This window comes from Equus asinus, chromosome 9 (assembly GCF_041296235.1).
Source record: "Equus asinus isolate D_3611 breed Donkey chromosome 9, EquAss-T2T_v2, whole genome shotgun sequence".
Classification (NCBI taxonomy): Eukaryota; Metazoa; Chordata; class Mammalia; order Perissodactyla; family Equidae; genus Equus; species Equus asinus.
This window is the reverse complement of record NC_091798.1, coordinates 9,450,626-9,470,209: the sequence shown is the minus strand read 5'-3', so window position 1 is coordinate 9,470,209 and position 19,584 is coordinate 9,450,626. Positions and strand designations below refer to the sequence as shown.

The 19,584-nt window shown below is 50.7% G+C and overlaps 1 protein-coding gene across 1 annotated transcript; it reads left to right on the top strand.

The window, feature by feature from the left end:
- The first annotated feature begins 4,569 nt into the window (after positions 1-4,569).
- Positions 4,570-10,362, top strand: MSX2 (msh homeobox 2). The gene is made up of 2 exons (XM_014860045.3): positions 4,570-5,050; positions 8,956-10,362. The coding sequence occupies exons 1-2, from the start codon at positions 4,672-4,674 to the stop codon at positions 9,378-9,380; spliced, it is 804 nt and encodes a 267-aa protein (XP_014715531.1). The 5' UTR covers positions 4,570-4,671; the 3' UTR covers positions 9,381-10,362.
- The last annotated feature ends 9,222 nt before the right edge of the window (positions 10,363-19,584 follow it).

The window sequence follows — 19,584 nt, the reverse complement described above, 5'->3', positions numbered from 1 at the left end:
TGAGTGGCTCAGCCCTGTCTGAAGCCGGGCAGCTCCGAGAGGCTGGAGGCAGAGCGGCGCAGCCACTCAGGAGCTGTGGGCGCCGGCTGCAGCTACACTCTGTGCTACTTGTTTCGTAAGGGTTCCCATCTAGTCCTCGCCAGCAACCCGCAGGCTGCCATGCCCACGCTCTGAAAGAGGTGAGGAGGCCCGGCACCGGATGGAGGCGGATGGTAAGAAGCGGGGCCTGGATTTGAATACAGAACTGCAGGAGTGAGGGGCTCGGTCCCCTTTCCCAACCACCACATCTGCTGTGACGAGGAACCATCCCTCTCCAGGCGGCGGCCCGCCGAGAGGCACAGCGTCTGTCCCATTCCTTCTCTCCCCCGAGGGTGTCCTTGTCGTAGGCTTCTTCAGGGGGACTGTGTCGAATTAGGCTTGGCCCACATCAGGTCTCAGGCCAGCGTCCCTCCTGTGTGTGCCTCGACTTCCTCATCCGTAAACCGGGGATGAAGTGAGAATGGGGAGCCAGTGAAAGCGCGGGCCTCAGGCAGCCGCGCGGTCTGCCCAGCGCTTGGCCAAGGCCCCTTCTCTCCAGTCCCAGCTCGGACGGGTCCTGACCTCAGTGGGTGGAGGCCATAAAAAGCTGGTTTGGGGGTCCGGAATCTCACAAGCAAGGGATTTGTGCCCCCTGCCCCCAAGAACCTCAAGCAGCGCCCCTGAATGCCCATCTACCCCTTTCCCATTCGGTAGCCCGGGAGTGATCTCTCCAATGTCTGGAAATACGCCCGCCCCACGGAAGTCTGATCGGTCTCTTTCCTACTCCGCACTGCACAGGTAAGAAGACTGAGCTCAGAGAGGAGCAGTCTTTTGCCCCAGGTCACACAGCGAAAGACTTGGGGGGTTGGGGGAGACGGGGGAGCGGTGTTGTGGAATTCCAGGCGGACACTGGCGCCCGCTTGTCTGCCCGCTTCTGATACCCGGGTTCGGCAAAATAGGCCGCTAACGAGCGGCCCATTAGGAGGAATTGTCACTCCTCTGGGAGCGAGGTTGTCCCATTAGGGCGAATTGTCATTCCTCCTGGAGCGAGGTTGTCCCGGCTCCGCGCAGGCTGAGTGCCGGGGCCGAGAGCAATTAACGCGGCTCCGGCGCGGGCAGCCGCCTCTGCCCCGGGCAGCGGGGGCGGGGCGGGGCGGGGGCGGAGCGCCCGGCGCGGCTGGAGTCGGTCACCCGGCGCAGCCCCTTCCCCTGGAGCCCGCCTTTCATCTCCCCGCGCCTGGCGCCTGCCCGCAACCCTGGCCCGTCTACAGCCCCCTCCTCCGCCCCTCCCCCGCCTCCTCCTAAATGCCAGGATCCAGCGATCGGTCTTGGGGGTTGCAATCGTTGCTGTCCGCGCGCAGTCCTCCACAGTTTGCAAGGAGTGTCTTCACCCTGGGATTTGCGGTGCGCGTGCGCGGCCGCTCCACGCAGGGCCCGGGCGCGTGCGAAATGCCTCGGGGAGCGCGGGAACCTGAACGGCTGCGTGGCCGCGCGCCGGGGCCTGTGAGACGCGTGGGGGGATCCCCGGGTCCTCCACTTCCTACCTGCGTGACCTTGGGCAGCACACTTAGCGCTTTCTAGCCTTAGGCTTTTCATCTGTAAAATACGGAAAATAATCTCCACCCGGAGCGGCGTGTTGGAAGAAACAAATGAGATCCTGGAGGACAGGTCCAGGTACTGAAGCATCATGCAGAGTTGACGCTTAGTGGTGACTGAGTTCCGATTGGAACCCCACTTTTCTGCGTGCGAATATGCACCGGGAACTAACCTTTATGGAATGACCCTAAGTGCCAAAGCCAGTCCTCGCTAAAGGACTACACACTTTTCAGGCCCAGCCAAATTCTCAGCCCCCAAGATTTTGCAAACAACCTACCTACCGTGAACTCCGTGAAGGCGGGCAATGCGCCTCCTGTGGGATACGTGGCAGAGAGAAAGCATTCGATACTTGTTACTGCTTTAAGAAATGAGTATTTTTATTTTGATATTTTTTTATTGATCCCCTACACCTTCTGGTTACTTTATGTAGCTTACTGAATTTGATTACCACAAGAGCCATCCTAGGTAGGGCTTATTATCTCTCATTTTAGAGATAAGAAGTGGGCTGAGGAAGGCAAGTAAGGAGCCCAAGGTCACGCGGCCAGGAAGAGGTGAAGAAAATATTCTGAAAATGCAGCCAACTGGAGGAGCAAATGCATAGATGGGACTTTGCATAAAGGGTTAGAGTTGTGTGGAAGTCCCACTCTTTTCCCAGCAGAAGTGAGACCCTTTCCTGAATTGTCTCCTCCCCGGCAGGGAGCTGGCAGAAGACAAGGTGGGCAGGCTGGTCGCCCCCTGGGCACCTCTGGTGCTCTTAGCCGAGCTTGGCACCCTGACTTTGAACACTAGTCGTTTATTTTTTATCTCAACTATTTTCCTATTTCTGGCTTCATTATATTTATTTCTTTACCTGAACATCAGGACCCGAGAGTAGTGAGGGGAACCTGGCTTCTCCTCTCCCAGAAATTTCATCAAAATAAAAGAACTCAAGTAGTATTGATTTCTTTAATTTCCCAGGAGTGAGCCCGTGTGCCTCTAAACTAACCAATATTAACAAGGAATTTTCAGGAGCAGTTATAAAACAGTGGCTGGGTACAGCCCAACTGAAAGCCGAACCCTTTTGTACACTTTGGCAGCTGAAGGCTAAACGAATTTCAGGTTTGCTTCCAAAATATATAGCCTGCACCTAGCTGGGTCCAGAAGGCACAGAACTGAACCTGGATTTACCTGTACTGTATTTGAGATGCATATCAAGCTGACTATCATCAAGAATGACTCAAGGGGAAAATGCATACATCTCCAGATAGCTTTCATAGTTGCTGTTTTTTTTTTTTTCTCTTCCTTTTAAACTTTCTCTGAGCTTTCACTTTATGGGGAAAAATAAAAAGAATGTGTTTGTCCCTAGTGGTGGGAGAGGGACCCAGAGGTTTTAGAAGACTATGGTTAGGACTGCTTTACTTTTTAACTTTTTCAGGACCATTTCTAATCAAACTGAATTAACTGGCCAGTGCAGACTGTTTTTAACCTCTAAGATTCAGATAATGCCTATTCTGGTTGCCCTGGGCCAGCACAGTTTCATTCCAGGCAGAGGTTTGGGGTGAAGGAAACAGAGCCTCAGAAAGGTGGTCTGGAAGTAGGTCTGGGAGTCCAGTTTCTGCCTCTTGAGCTGGGAGGCATTCTCCAAGCCGTGGTCATTTCAGTAATGAAAACAATGCCCCCTCCTTCCAAGGCTCTGGGGACTGTTTAGCAAGCATCTGCTCTGTGCAAGGCCCCGAACCAGGGGACTTCTGTTTGCCTCATCACTCGCAGGATAATCGGGCAGGTAGAGAAAAAGCAGTTGCAGCCTGGAGAGAGTCATTTGAAGCAGTCGCTCTTGGCCCCGCGGCCTAAGGAGAGATGCGAGGCCTCTGCTCGCTGGAAGCTCGCTCTCCTCTTCTCTGGACTAAGACAGTCATCGCTAAGCCTTTGAGATGTAATTACTTAAGGTATAATTTGGGATAGGGTGGAGATATCTTTTTTTTTTTAAACCAGGTGCAATGAATAAAAATGTGCTTCCCGAAAAGGTGCCCAGGCCTCGGGTGTGCAAACTTGGAACCCGGTATTTCTGAGATTTGCAAGGGGGAGGGAAGCACTAGATTTTATCGGTGCCTTTTCCTCTCTTCCTCCTCCTTAAAGGTAAACACTGGCACCCAAGCACACATGACAAACATGGGCTCAAACAAACGCACGAACACACAATGCACGCAGTCTTGAGAAAAAGGTCGGATCCGGATGTCGCCCAGAAAAGAGATTCAGGCAAAAGAAAACACGCGGATTCCAGGTCTCTAGGAGGGCGCTGGTTTTGTTTTTGAGTGGAAGAGATGGGGACGACTGGTTTACATTGTCTAGTCGACACTATTTGGGAGTGGGCAGTGCCCTGACCACCTCTCGGGCTCCCTCCAGCCCCTGTTCTTTCGGCGGAGTTACAGTAATAGCGGACGCTGTTGGGCACTTGCTAACAGCGAAATACTCTTCTAAGCGCTGTGCACGGATTACTTCCTTTAGCAGGGATACTGGCCCGTGTGTTTCAGGGCTGACTCTTAAAGTTGTAAAGTTAGCCTAGTCTCGGCGCATAGTAGGAGCTTCATAAATGTTTCTGCAATGTCAGTTGCAGATTTTAAAGGTGTTCTGGCGGGCGGGTGGGAGTGGTAGAGGTGCGGGGTACCTTTTAAAAAGAGGGGTCAAAAGACAGAAGAAATGGAACTAGGCGAACTTCCTCTTTAAATAATCGGCCTTAATTACGCCTTGGACTTTTCAGTTTTGGCGTGATTATAACCCTTGAGGGATCGCCTAATAACCACTCTGCTGACTGCTCCTGTAATTAACTCCTAATTTATTTCAAACAGAAAAAAAAAAAAAAGGTCCCAGCCTCTTCCAGAAGAGCCAATCGGAGGCGAGCGTCTGTGGCGTCAGCGCCAGGCCCGGCGCGGATTGGCTGGGCCGAGGCTCCCACTTCCCCTTGGAGGCAAGGCACGGCTCCCGGCGCGCCCCTCCCGTCTCCCCCCAAAAAAGTTTGAGTCGCCGCGGCCGGGTTGCCAGCGGAGTCGCGCGCCGGGAGCTACGTAGGGCAGAGAAGTCATGGCTTCTCCGTCCAAAGGCAATGACCTGTTTTCTTCTGATGAGGAGGGCCCGGCGATGGTGGCCGGGCCCGGCCCGGGGCCTGGGGGCGCCGAGGGGGCCGCCGAAGAGCGCCGCGTCAAGGTCTCCAGCCTGCCCTTCAGCGTGGAGGCGCTCATGTCGGACAAGAAGCCGCCCAAGGAGGCGTCCCCGCTGCCGGCCGAAAGCGCCTCCGCCGGGGCCACTCTGCGGCCACTGCTGCTGCCGGGACACGGCGCCCGGGAAGCGCACAGCCCCGGGTCCCTGGTCAAGCCCTTCGAGACCGCCTCGGTCAAGTCGGAAAATTCAGAAGACGGAGCGGCGTGGATGCAGGAGCCCGGCAGATACTCGCCGCCGCCAAGTGAGTGCGCGGCCGGGCCGGGGCGAGGGGTAGACCGGTGCGTGGGGGTACTGGAGGGAACTGGGGGCCGGTATTCCAGGCTGCGGGTACGCAGACCTCTCTGCACTGTGGCCCCGGAAACAAGCATCGTAGTGCCTGACGCCTCGCTATCCCCAGAGGCAGCGCCCCGGCTGCATCCGAGACACCCTCTGGGTAATACCCGCGCAGCGCCTGTTCGGAATCCCGCAGCGATACAGGGTGTTCGACACGATTGCGGGCTCCCTGATCTCTGAAGGGCGACCCCCGGCTCGGTTTGCGGGGTCGCTTGCTCATCGGTTTCTTTAGCCCAGAGCGCTGCGCTCCGGCCCCTTCGCTTATTTTTGCTTCTGTGTCCGCTGGGGTCTCTGGAGAGTGAAGGGGGTCCACGTTTACTGAGCGCTCGAATATGTGCCAGGCAGAGGCGGGGGGTCTTACCTCCTTTCAAAGTTCACAACTCTGCGCGGTGCGCCCTCATTTTAACGACGAGCTAACTGAAATCTAACCCGACATTGGGTAGAAATAATTGTCTCCCGTGGGTCCCTGGGGTGTCGTAGCAGGATCCCACGAAGGGTGGTGGCAGAGACTGATGCGGCGAGGAAATGTCGCCCGGTCGTCGCCGCTGCCAGCACCTCGCTGGCGAGGTTCTAAGCTTCGCCGGGAGCGGGCTGGGGTCAGAAGCGCGCGGGCTCCTTTTGGCTCACAGTAATAATTAACAGCATTCCAGCAGCGCTTGACAGTTTACAGAGTGATGCTCATTAGTTCACCTGATCCAGATCATCGCTGGAACCCCAAAGTGTGGGCAAAGGCACGTGACCTGTGGTTCTCCCCATTTTCGGTTGTCCACACTTTGAGGCCTGAACTTGCTTGAGCCAGGTCACCAACCATGGCTGAGTTGGCCAAGGGGCCTGGTGTCCAAGCCCTGCTCCTCTGTATGGTGCCCTAGCAACCTTTGATCCCTTGCCCCCGAGAGACCAAGCAGAAGTCCTCACACCTGTACCTGTTTCCTGCCAATGAGGCAGGAGGGCAGAGAGGCCCATAAGAGCTGTTTGCGCCTCCAGCTTTAGCGTCCATTTTTGGGCCGTGGGTCCTTTTGCAATTTGGAGAAGTCATTCCCTATAGTTCCTTTTCCTTCTGTTTTCTGGCCTTTAAGATTTCTCTACCTGCACTGTACCTCTGGGAAAGGTGAGAAAGAGGGGCCTGTGCGGCAACTTTTTCCACACCCAGGAGAACCATATCTTTCTACCTTTCTCCAGTAAGCCCTCAAGATTCAAGCCGCACAGTATTTTGTGAACAAAACAAGGCCATCCACCCCGGCGTCAGTGGCTATCCCCTCTGGCATCTCTCTCCACCCTGTTAGAAACTCCAAAAGATTCAAAGGGCGTGGAGATTAAGGACTCAAGGAATTTAAACTAAAGTTTGCACAGTGTTTTACAGCACTTTTCCCCGGATTATCTTATCTGATTTGTGTGTGGCAGCAGCCGGCCTCCTGGTAACAGATGAGGACATTTCTGCAGAGTTCAGAGGAATCAGCACACACCGAGTTCAGGCTTGACAGAAAAACCTTGGGGACGTTTGATGATCACCTGCCTGATGGCAGATAGGGCTGTGGGCTTTCTAAACTTTAGCTCTCTGAACCACACTGCCAGATCTATATTTACCCATTTTATTGCTGGTGAAATAGAGGCTCAGAAACCTCAAGGGACTTAATTTGTTTGACAAATTTTGAGTGCCCATGTACTCCTAGGCCTGGGTCAATGCCCAGGGGCATATCAAGGATGGAGACCTTACAGGTAGTGATGTCCCGAGGTCAGAAATCTCCACTTCCTTAGGCCTCGAGGTTCTGGGATGGCAATTCCCAACTTGCTCTGTAAACATCCCTGCCACAGTGTCCTGGAGTGATCTGCTCGGTCAGGCAGCCTTGGGCCTGGATACGACCTTCCCGTGAGAAAAATCGGAGATTCTGAGAAAATTTCATTTTAAAACAAAAAGCGGGTCTTAGGTTCTTGGGGCCTGGAGATGGCAGCAGGAGCCCTGTGGTTGGAGTAGTGGGTCCAGGGAGTGCCTAGCGACGGAGCCTGGGGCGAGAGGGAGCCACCCGCCCGGGCCTGGTTTTGTTATTTGGAGGAAGTAGGATAAATGCTGTTTTGCTTTGTATAATCGCATCCTTCCTCTGGCTGGTTTAAAATGGGGTGGGGGTTGGGGGAGGAGTGGTGTGCTGGGAGGAAGCCCCGTAGCTCTGTGACTTTGATACACATGTGCGATCCCTGTCGCCTGGATTTCATAATTCAAATGCAGCCTCTAGGAGCAGCTGCAATGCCGGTTCCCAGGCACGGAGTTGCTTCCAAACATAGAGGAGGATTGGGTAGACGCTAGGAGCTTGGTATCTGAGCAGAAACAGCTGGGTCCTCTTGAGAACCAGGCCGGGTTTGTGAAGGGTGAGCATTCCACAGGTCTCTGAGTCTCAGACGGTGTGGTTAGTTTATTTGTAAAGTAAGAATTAGGCACCCCAGTTCCCTGGCCTCTTTAGGGATTAGCATATGTAAAAGCCTAGACTTCTGTGGTCATTTCCTACCCGTCCTTCTCCCAGATTTCTGTTTTTTCATGGGTTGCAGAACGAACTATCTCCTTCTTTTTCATCACTAAAGTGATGGTGAATAATGTCACACTAGGACAAATCCATTTCTTGTTGGAAATGGAGGCCGGGTTGGGACTTGTGCTGTGTCACCCTCAACTGTGAAGTGTAAACTCTTCCTTGGGCCACCGAAGTTACTAAACAAGAAATGCGACATTCTCCCCGTGAGTGCTTTGGAGTTACTACATTTGGAAAATTAGCGTAGCTCATAAAAGCCAAATGCAGAAAATTAATTGTTTAGTATTCTGTCCCACAACTTCACACTCCTCCCCCGCCTCTCCTTGCGGAAAAGAAGCCCAAGTTAGCTGTGGAAGCACGAGGATGCTCAGTCCTGTGACTTCCTACAGTTGAATCCATTTTCAGTATGGAGCCTGGATGCTGTTGGCATACCTTTATTTTGCTTGTTATTTCCCTCTTTGTGAATTCCCGAGACAAACTAATCATTTACACATTTGCTCTAAACCATAGAATGGGTAGAGGAGATGACTAAGATGTCATCACATGCTCTTAATTCAGAGGCAGCATTATTTCCCCTGACATTTACATTTATGGGCAAGCTAATTTTTCCCTCCTTCTTAGTAAAGTTTATATTACAGAAGCACCCAGCCAAGAAACTTAGCCCACATCCAGATCTGTCAAATGATGTTCAGGTTTTATAATCTGTGGACTGGATAGAATGACAGCTGTGTGGTTGTTTATTGCATGGGGCTGCTCCCAAATCCAAAGATGCTATTAATTTACTACAGACCTTATCTGCACAGTTATCCTTCATAAGTAACACTGATGCAATCCAACTTTTCCTGGTGCAGAGAAGGGACCAACCCAGTTTATAAGACACTTCTCATTTTTCTTCTCATTTGTGATTATCTCATCATCTTAGGGAAATGAGGATTATCATGAACCTAACGCCTCATTTTAAAGATGAGAAATTAAGCTCAGAAGAGAAGGGGTTTTGTTTCTCAGAACACTCAGCTGATGACGTATTTCCATTATCTCTAATGATGTTTGTTTCCCATATAGAAAGTTCTGTTCCATCATTAAATTTCCAATTTTTTTGTAAAAAGACTCAAATTTTTTAATAAAGCAGTTTAGCTGTTTAAATACGGTCTTTTACTTCCCTCTCAAAAAGATACCACCACACACACAGAGTTTTGAGAGGAGGACCTTTCTGAAAGATGAAGAGGAGAGGCCTGCACAGACACACCTGGAGAGAAAGCCACTTTCTTTTGCTAATTCACCCCTCTCTGTTCTCTAGGACATATGAGCCCCACCACCTGCACCCTGCGGAAACACAAGACCAATCGGAAGCCACGCACACCCTTCACCACGTCCCAGCTCCTCGCCCTGGAGCGAAAGTTCCGCCAGAAACAGTACCTCTCCATCGCAGAGCGTGCAGAGTTCTCCAGCTCTCTGAACCTCACAGAGACCCAGGTCAAAATCTGGTTCCAGAACCGCAGGGCCAAGGCGAAAAGACTGCAGGAGGCAGAACTGGAAAAGCTGAAAATGGCTGCAAAACCTATGCTGCCCTCTGGCTTCAGCCTCCCTTTCCCCATCAACTCGCCCCTGCAAGCAGCATCCATCTACGGAGCATCCTATCCTTTTCATAGACCTGTGCTCCCCATCCCGCCCGTCGGACTCTACGCGACTCCAGTGGGGTACGGCATGTACCATCTATCCTAAGGACCAGCTCAATAGACTCCGTGTTGGATGTTTGTTTAAACGCGTTCCCTCTCTCTCTCCAAGAAAGCGGTCCCAGGCCAGTGATCCTGTCCTGGAAACCTTGCTTACACCACCCTAAGCGACCAGGCTGGCAGGGCTGCAGGTAGAGTTCGAACTTGTTCTTTAGACTGGAGACACCAACCCCTGTTTTCTTGGTGTAATCTTCCAGATGTCCCCTACTCCTTCCACACAGATTGGCTCTGATGGTTTTTATATATAAATATATATATATAATAAAATATAACATTTTTATACAGCATACATAAAAATTTGAATTATTTTGAAAGGCAAAATTTGTATACATATATATCCTCTTTTCTATATATCATCTTCCTAAAAGAGACTGCTTAAATCTATTTGTTGTCTTTTCTTATAGTGGGAGACAAATTATTTGCTAAAATTGCTGAAATTTGGTGATTTTTGTCAGGATAATTGACTTTTGCTTATGGAAAACAAATACTAGAATTAGACACCATATGCATAGACGGTGGTTATGGAGAGATTCCTTCAAGTGACGGGGACACATGTTTTGCATTTTTACATGCTTTAAAAAACTCATTAGATATTACTATATTTGGCCCTGTTTTTTTCCCCTCTACACATTGTTACACATTGCTAAAGTTTTACCTTTTCCTTTTTTTTTTTGTAAGATCAATAAAAGGGGGATGAGAAGAATCCTGAGAGTGCCTGGGGTAAGGTGGAAAATGGAAGTTCTTCCTAATTCCTCTGGAGGCTGTTGCTTAACTCTCTTTCAGATAATTGGAGAGTGCAAAGTTAAAGCATGCCTGGAGGAATTGATGGTTTCTGTGAAATACTAGGTACGTCAATCCTCACACGTTGCAAAGGTGATTTTTTTTGGGGGGGGGGATAGTTCTCTGCTTAAAAAAAATGAATTATCTTGTAGCCATTACCTATATGCTAAATATTCTTGAACAATGAATAGATCCAGAAAGAAAAAAAAAATCATGCTTTCTCTGTGTGTACCTATTGTATGTGTTAAACTTATTAGAAAAATTTATATACTTTGTAACATGTTGGGGGCAGAGGGTAAAGCCATGTTGTGACTTGCTAAAAATGGTGTTGTCAGACAGCCCATTTAGCTCCTTGGTATTTCATCTTCCCATCCATCTCTCCCCTCCCCCAACCCCCCATCAGTATACTTCCATCCCTTTGAAAGGGTGCCTTGTATAATTTTATATATTTTATTGAAGAGTTATTTCTTATCTCTTATTCTGAATTAAATTAAACGTTTGTTTTATTGCAGTAAAGTTTGTCCAAACTCAAAATTATTTTAAGAGGTGCTGCTCTCCGTTCTTAGCTGGGTTTAGCTCGAAAATGCCACTCAGATTTGGGGAGGGGGGATGGTGAATTGTATTATGATTTTAATGTGAAGCAATCAAGAGTTGTGGCCAGATTCAGCGTGGGGTGAGGGAGTCGATTGAAAATAGGGAAATCCTTTGAAATGTTTCCTCTGGCAGCTTGTGTTACTCATGGAAAAGAAGCAGAATTGCTTTTAGATTTTCAAACTCCAGTGAAAGATGAGCTTAGAAGAAGTGGTGGAGCCGGGGGATGGGCCAGAATCTGAGTGGTTTGTAGATGATCAAGGGAAAAATCTTGAACTTGAAATCTCCCAGCTACCAAAACAACAACAAACTTAAAGCGGAGGGAGAGCGACCCATAGCTCTTTGCAAGTAGAGATGGTAACGAGATGCATTCGCTGGGGTGGGGGATGCTTGCCTGCTGCCCTTTGAGGACTGTGTCAAATCGCATTCCCTTTCCCATTCCTATCCCCTTCCAAGGAGATGGACCCCGAACAAATGCTCTTTTCGGTTTGAAGGCGGAAGGTGGTTCATTCAAGTCCCTTTTGCTTTGCAGCCTCCCTTTCCACTGGGTACAGAACAGGGGTCGGGCTTTGGGTTTGAGGGATCGCCATTAAAATAAATTGGTAATGGGTGAGGGGGGCGGAGAAGGAGCTTAACCTCCGCTCTCTGCCGCACGAATAAGCAGCCACTGACGACACCTTTCCGGGGTCGGTTATCGGATGAGAAGCTCCGGTGACCCTGGGAACCAGGCCGAAGGGGATGGAGAACTCTGACGCAAAGCTGCGTGGTGGGGAGACCGGCATCTGGCACCTACCAGGACTAGTGCTTTCGTCCCACGTTCCCTTTGGGCCGACAGCCTGTTTGAAAGTGGGCGCCGGAAACTGTCTTGCGGGCGGGCGGAGGCTCCCAGGGGTCGGGCGACAGCCTGCGGTCTCAGCTCCGGTGCGGACCGTGCTCCCAACCCACGGGGTCTCCGAAGCTGGGGACCGATATCGCCCAGCTCGGCCGCTGCCCTCCCGAGCTGGAGCGAGCCGCAGGAGCATCCCAAAGCGCCCCAAGCGTGCGCCCGAACTCCTAGTCCCAGCGCGGCATCCAGCCATCTCCCTTTATGAGAGACGTTTTCCAAAGGCCAAAGCCCTTCCCGGTTTCGTGTCGTCATCAGCCGCCAAGCTGGGTCCCTAATTAGCCTGTCCACTGAGCTTCCTTCCCGGCGCCGCGCGGACCCCGCAGCCTCGGGCCATCTCAGCCCGTTGGGGGATCCGGAGACGCGGCTCCGGGTGAAGACTCAGTTCGCCCCGGGGAGGAAGGGGTCGGGAACCGGAGTCCGATTCGGAGAACAGGGCAGCGTCCTGCGTGGCCAGCAGGGTGGATTGGAAACCGTCTGGGCGACTGCGCGTTACCCCAATCGCCCCAAACCCCAAAGGAAGACTGAGGCCCGGAGAGCGAAAAAGAGTTGCTTATGCTCAGACATCCGCACCGCAGCGCTGCTAGGTGGATGGGGTGGCCGAGTTGAGGACGGGGCCGGTTGCGGGGCCCAGACCACCGCCTGAGGTCCGCGTCCGGCGGGCGCTTGGCTCCGGGGCTCCGTCCGAACCTGCTGCCCCGCGTTCGGTTCGGCCCCTGTCCCCGCCTTGGTCAGGTTCGGTACGCCAGGCCTTTCAGAGATCAGACTAACGACCTGCGGCGGCAGAAGGACCCTGAGTCACCAAGAACCCGCGCGGCCTCGCCTTGGAATTAAAGCCCAAGACGCCAGTGTGCCGGCTTTAGACATGCTCGCCGGGGCGGACGGAGCCTGGCGCACAGGTTCGCCCCCTCCCACACTTGTCAAGGCCTTCATCCCAAACTTTCCAGAAAGACAGCTCTGCTTTCAGAAGGAGGGGAAGAAAGGAGAGGAAATGACACTAATTGAGATCCTGCTAAGTGCTGAAAGAGGCATTTTCTCACGTCTCATTTAGTCGTTGCACACCCCTGGGGAGGTATTATTGATGCCATCTTAGAGTTGAGGAAACTGAGGCTCAGAGAGGTGGCTGACTACCGGTCACAGAGTAAGTGGCAGCAGCAGAATTCGGGCCTAGGTGTGAGCCTGGCGGTGGGCATGAGATGCTGGCAAAGGCAGGCTGTGCAGGACCTGCCTCAGACATGACCCGGGGCCTGTCGAGCTCTCCAGACCCCCAACCCTGAGAGCCCAGCTCTGGGGCCTCTCTGCAGCCCTGTCACCACCCCTCATTGCTCTCAGGGGCTTCCCACCTGAGGGCCCAGTTTCTCCTTCACCCAGGCATGGGGCTCAGCCTGGCGGCTCTCCCCTCTGCGGCCCTGGGGAGGCGAGGCTGGGGCAGGGCCGGCAGGAGGTAGGCAGAGAAGGCCTGGCTGAGAGCGGGCACTGGCAAGACGTCTGCCTGACCCGACTGAAAAGAGTATCCTGCCTTTGAGCGGAACCTTGTCTGACCGAAGGAAAACTCCCACGGCCATTCTTTGCTATAAAAGCTGCTCATTTGCCACGGGTTGGAGAGGCCATTCCCCCACCCCCACTCCCTCTCCACTGCTGGGTTTGGAATAAACATAAACCTCATTTATAAAAGAACCCACGTCACACACACACACACACACACACACACACACACACACACCCCTCTGAAATCACAGGCCCGGGTGGTGGAATTGATTGTGCCCGTTTTCCCCTTCAACATAAGTCAAACAATTTTTTCCAGATTGGTGATGCTGCGGGCCTCGCTAATGAAATTGGTCAGAGAGCAAGGAGGAAAGTCGGCTGTCAACTTCTGGACCCCTTCACCCCCTCCCACCCCCCTACCCCTCTCACCTCCTCCCTGCTAGGAACTAAATAAAAAGCAGTAAAATTACTTTCCGAAATAGCCCGCTTCAAAGCCCAACAGAGTACCAGGCTGCGGGAATCCTGAATCCTGCCCTGATAAGGCTCGTAATAATCAAATCCAAACTCCATCCACCTCCTCTGACTCTTTCCAGGCTCCTCCGGACCCCTCTGCATTTGTTGATGAAAACACTTTGATGTCCTGAGTCCTCCAAACAATTATTATTATAATTTTAAACAACCTGGTATTTTCCATTACTAACGGCTCGGGCTTTGAAGTTACACCTCATAATTTCCTAAATTAAATAAATCATTTTAAGTTTGCACTGGGAGGCTTTTAATAGCAGAGAAAGGAATATCATTATCTTATTGAGACCCAATTGTGGTGGCTCCAGTTTGGCTGTAGCTGGGGGCAAAGTACACTCACTCTGGCAGACATACTTTATTAACCTCCATAACTCTTGAAAGAACATTTTTATATTTTCTTTGATTTCCCCCCTCCCTCTCTTGTTTTAAAGCTGTCCCAACCTTTAATTAGTGCCTAATATGAAAAGCATTATTTTTTTAATGCTATGTAATTTACCAGCGGCAACAGGCCAACTTAACAATTGTTTATTAGACTTGGTTTTTCACACAGGGCAAAGAATGCCGCTCCAAACCTAACTTTTCATGGGTGGTTGCACTAATTAATACAGTGTCTGAGGCTCCTAGGGGGTTTTTTTAATATTGAAGCCTATGGGGGCGGAAGGGGGTTTTAGAAGTCCAGCTCCTGCCGACGTTCTCGCTCTGATTTCTTTCATGCTGTTTTGATCCTGTCTGTGGAGTCAGCACAGACAGAAACTGTTCCCTGGCTCCAGGACTCCGGGGATCCCGAGGCAACGGCCCCAGGAACCCCCAGCACGTCCACTTGTGATTTATGGCTCCTGGGGCCCAGGCTTGGGGTGCAGGGAGCCCACTACCGGCTCTGGGCTTGGAGGGGTCGCCCCTCATGCAGCCTGGAGGGGGAGGAGCTGGCCTGGGGCTTGGCTGGGCAGGAGTCAGGCTGGTGGGGGCAAATGCCAGGTCTCGCAGGCACCAGGCAGGGCTTGGCTCCGGGCATAGAATTGGCCCAGATCGAGGCAGGGCCTGGGATGGGGGTGGGGGAAAAGCAGGCAGGGACTCAGGCCAGCTCTGCCTCCCTCTTACTTCTTTCTTCTCCATTTCCCCATTCTTTTGTCTCTAATTTTCCCTTCTCATCTTTAGTTTCTCTGCCCCACCCCTTTCTTATCCTTTTTTTGCTGTCTCTCCTTTCATTCTTTCTCGGGTCTGTCCCACTTTATATCTTTTAGCTTTCTCTTTCTCTGTCTTCTTACTATCTGCTCCTTTTCATGCTGTCATTCTTAATTTTCTCTTACTGCTTTTCCCTTCTCACTTTCTTTCCCGTCACTTTGCTCCTCCATTGCGTCTTCCAATGTTTTTCCGTTTTCTTTTTATTCTTGTTCCCACTGTCACCTATTTCCCCCGCCCTCCTTCCCAGTGCCTGTTCTTTCTTCCCCGGTTCCAGCGATTTCGTGCGGGATTCCGGGAGCCCAGGCCCGGCGGGCCGACCTCGCTCCTCTGGGCGCCGGAGCTGCGCCCTCGCGCAGGGGACTCCTCCTCGCCACCACGTCCCTTCCGACCCCTTCCCTCCCCTGCCGCACCTGGCAGGCGAGCCAGGGAGAGACCCTGAGCAGGAGGGGGGCGCGTCACTGGTTTTCTCCCTTGAACCGTGGGCGTCGCGGGCTAGAAGGGCAGCGCCGGGCGGAGCAGGGCCGGTCCCCGCGCGGCCCCTTCTGCCCCGCCCGCCGCCGGCCGCCCGTTTGATGTCGCGGGCCCGGCAGGAATGCGGCCGGGTTATCAATCACCCAGCTGGATCCCGAAGGTCTCGGCCTAATCACATTTAATTGCTCGTGGAGGCCCACTCTCGCCCCGGGCCGGCCGCCGCGCTCAATTACTCCCCAAATACCTGCCATCAATAAACGCGCGCTGACACCGGCCCGGCCCGCTCCGCCGGCCCGAGAGATCTCAGCCGGCCAGGCGCCCGCATCCCACCCCGCCCCCACCCCCCATCATTAAACTTACACCTCGACGCCCAGAGGAGCAAGCCAAGCAGATAATAGCAGTCCCTTTTATTGAGCGCTTCCCAAGAGCCAGACGCTGGTGCTCAGCGATTTACACGCATCAGCTCCTTGGAGTCGCACCGCCATCCGGGAGATGGTGTTACCATCTCCATTTGAGTTAAAGGAACTTAGGTTCCTTCATTAATGTGCCCAAGGTGGCAAAGGTAGGCAGTGGCCCTCCTGGGATCAGACCTTGTGACCCGGCAACTCCAAAGGCCATGGGTGAAAGCACGAGGCAATAGTGCCTCCCAGAGGTGGGAGATTTACCTGGGGCCCCGCACCGAGGTGTGCTGACCTGCGCCTTAAGCCAGATATTTCCGATAGGAGCTTCTTTATTCCTTGCGCCAACTTTGTGAAGTATCCCCATTTCCTTACCCCCATTTTCCAGGTGAGAATACTGGGGCCTGAGCAGCCCTGATGTAAGCAGGAGGGAGCTCCCCCTCAAACGGAGGCCCTGGCCTGAATGCCATCCTTCACTCTCATCTTCTCTCTGTACCTTCATAGCAACCCTGAAAGCCACAAACCGTGTGTTCTCCGATTTTCACAGAGGAGAAAAGTAAACCTCAGAGGGCAAACTGCCCAGAGAGGTGACACGGCAGGGCTGAAATCACACAGCTGGTGAGCTCAGAGCCCAGAAATCCATGTCAGTTCCAGCTGTTTCCATTACACTATCCGGCTTCTACCCAAAGGCCTTTGCTTTAAAAAGAGCACATCGTGTCTACATTTTATATAGTTTACCACTCATGGGGAGCTAATAATTATACATCTAAACAAAGATGAAGAGGGTGACACTAACTTTTCACAGAATGAGGCCAAATAGCCAGATTGGCTTAAATCAGTTTGCAATAATATCGACATAAAATGTCAAGTGAAAAAAGCAGGATATGACCTACATATATATAGTGAGAGTCAGTTAGCTTAAATATATATGTAATGTATTTCATCTAATTGAAGATACTATCAAATATGCATTTTATATTCCACTAAAAAGAAAAAAGTGCCAATTATGATGTGATACTTAATTATCTCTAATTTTACTTTGTACTTATTACCATCAGCTTTTATTATTAAGAGGTCTTCTAAATTAAAAAAAAATGAAAAGGATAAGAATCATGTAAAGTCAGAACTTAACTTCCTTTATTCCATACCCATTCTTAATCCCTTATACTTATTTATAGAATATACTCCAGTGTCCAAAATACTTTCATTCTTATTTAGCCCTCAAGGCAATAGATGGGGCATTATTATTATTCCCATGCCATAGAAAATAAAAAAGGTGCTCAGAGAGGTGAGGTAATTTCTGTAAGCTCACACAACAAGGAAGCAGAGCCGGGTTTGACATTACCTGTGCAGTTTCCTCCCACCTGGGTAAGATCAAGTCCTCACTGGACCGAAAGTCTGTCTGGCTTTTTTGTTTTTCTGTGGACTAAAGAAAGTGTGCGGGTCCCTGAAAGAGGTTTCTGAGTTGCAGGGCCTGATATGAAAAGAGCTATTTCAGTAGCAAAGCTTTGCCTATTTTTATTTCAATGCTAAGAATGCTTGATGATGGAAAAACTGACTTTGTAAAGAAATCGTGTAGAAGACCTCTAAGTACCTCCTGAAATCCCATCATAGAAAATCACCTGAAAGGTGGTGGTGATGGATGAGCCACTTATTGATGTGAAATTGGTCAATTTAGAGAGAGCCTGAGTGCGCAAAGTGTTCATCTTCCTCTTCCCACTGCATCACTGGGCACCCTGTCTAGGCTTTGCGGTTGAATTTCTCTTTGTTTAGCAATGGGAACAGAGAGGAGCCAAAAAGACAATGTAAAAATCCCCAGGGGTGCGTGTGGGGAATATGATCTCGGACTTGAGAATTCCAGGAAAGCAACTGGGCAGTGAAGTCATCCTGAAAGGGTGGGGGGTGGGGGCGGGCCATGTGCCTGCCACGTCAGTGCCCTCCAGGGTGCTGGCACCGGGCGGAGCGAGGCGGCCCCGCCTTTGGAACTGGACGTGCAAATCTAAATTATTCCTAGTGTTAGGGACATTTCTGCACTGCATAGATACCACCAAGCCACAGCCCACTTTGATGAGAAGGTAAAATGGATTTTTCCCTCGCAAGCAGCAGGCGAATGCCAAGGAAATTAGGTCTTAGAAGGAAAGAACCAATCAGAGAGGAGGGAGCAGATTTCCTAAGTCTGCGACTGATGAAAGCTGAGCCAGACTCAAATGTTTCTTTCAGAGGCAATAATGCCCAAATTTTCCTCCACACGCAATCCTTGGCTGAGTCTGGGGCTAGAAGAGGGAAATCATAAGCTTTTTAGAACAAGATAAGTAAAATGAATATGTGATGACTCTTTGGGGTTCAAAATTACAATATTGACAGCATGCAAACTAAACCTTTTAGCTCCTTAAATAAGCAGCAAGAAGTTTTTTGCTGTGTCTCAGCACACACCAATGATCCTGAGCACCGGTCCTATGATGCCCCAGTACTTTCTGGAAATTCTCCAAACGGAATCATTCAAATTCACTATGACTGAGAAGAAAAAGATCATGTTGTTCATCTCTTTGGATAATAACTGAATTAAATGAGCACTTCCTGTATGCCAGGCAGTGGATGGAGTCCTGTACATCATTTGCTTGTGATCCCCATAGCAACACAGCAATGGAGCATCCCTATTTCATAGAGAAGAGAACTGGGCCCTAAGAGATTAGGTAGCTTGCCCATGGTCTCACAGCCCGTGAGTGGTAGAGCTGGGATTTGACTGTTGTGCTCTAAAAAACATTCTCTCAAAACTGCTTTTGTAGAGTATTCACTGTTTCATCAAGAGTGTTGAGTTTGTCTCACCTACAGGAGCAGAAACCAGGATGAAAGAGATGGTTCTTTGGGACTGCTGGGTTTCTGAATTGATTTAAAATAAGAAGTTGCCACCTGAAGCAAAATGACATTTCAGGCTAATATCTCGATCTGGGGGTAGAATAACATTGAAGGACAACAACGTAGAATCTTAGGATAGAAGGGAATTTTGTGATCATATAATACAAGAGGTTAGGAGTGGAGGGGATGCCCAAAGTCACATAGCAGCTGTGTAGAAGAGCAATATTGGGGAAAAAAAAAGAAAAGGAAGAGTTACATTTCTAGTTCAGTTCAACCGATCTGAGCTCAAACAGGCCTTGGAAATTTGATTTCGGAGCAGCCTGAAATCTATGTCTCCTATACTGTAAACATTAGCAGCCCACTAAGAGAGGCATCCAGGTCCGAGACACTAGGGTGCGGGGTGGGTTTTGGTCCCCGAAAATATCTGTTCATCTCCCACAGCTGCTTCAAATGGAAAACATATGTGCATATTATTTGATCTGATCCAATAATATCTTCCCAAGCTCAGAGAAAGTGTGAGTAAAAGCATTTTTTCTTTTGAAAACTTTGCTATTTTCATTCATCTTGTAACATGCCAACTTGGTAAAAATAGTATGCTTGCTGGGCAACAAGACAAGTCTCCAGCGCCATCATACTCCCTTCCTAATAGCTTGCTCTGGCTTTGCCCCTCCTTTTATTGATATTTTGGTGCTTCCACCAAAGACCACCAAATGAGATGCCTGAGTTACTGAACTCAAGTCCAAACTAGCCACCGATGCGCTCGGAGGCTTGCTTTCCACCTGTGAACCAAGGCCTGGGTCAGCAGCGATAGGATGCAGGAAAGGTTTTGTTCTGTCCAGTTTTGCACTGTGTCCCCAGCGCTTAGAAGGAGCCTGGCCCGAGATGGCGCTCAGGAAGAACAGGGGTCACTGAGTGAACAGAGGTGAACGTTTCACCAAGTGACGTAACGGTTCCGGGAACTGTTTGGGAGCTCCGGGTTTTGCTGCTTTTTCAGGTTTTCTAAAATGTGTAGGTTTGCCACG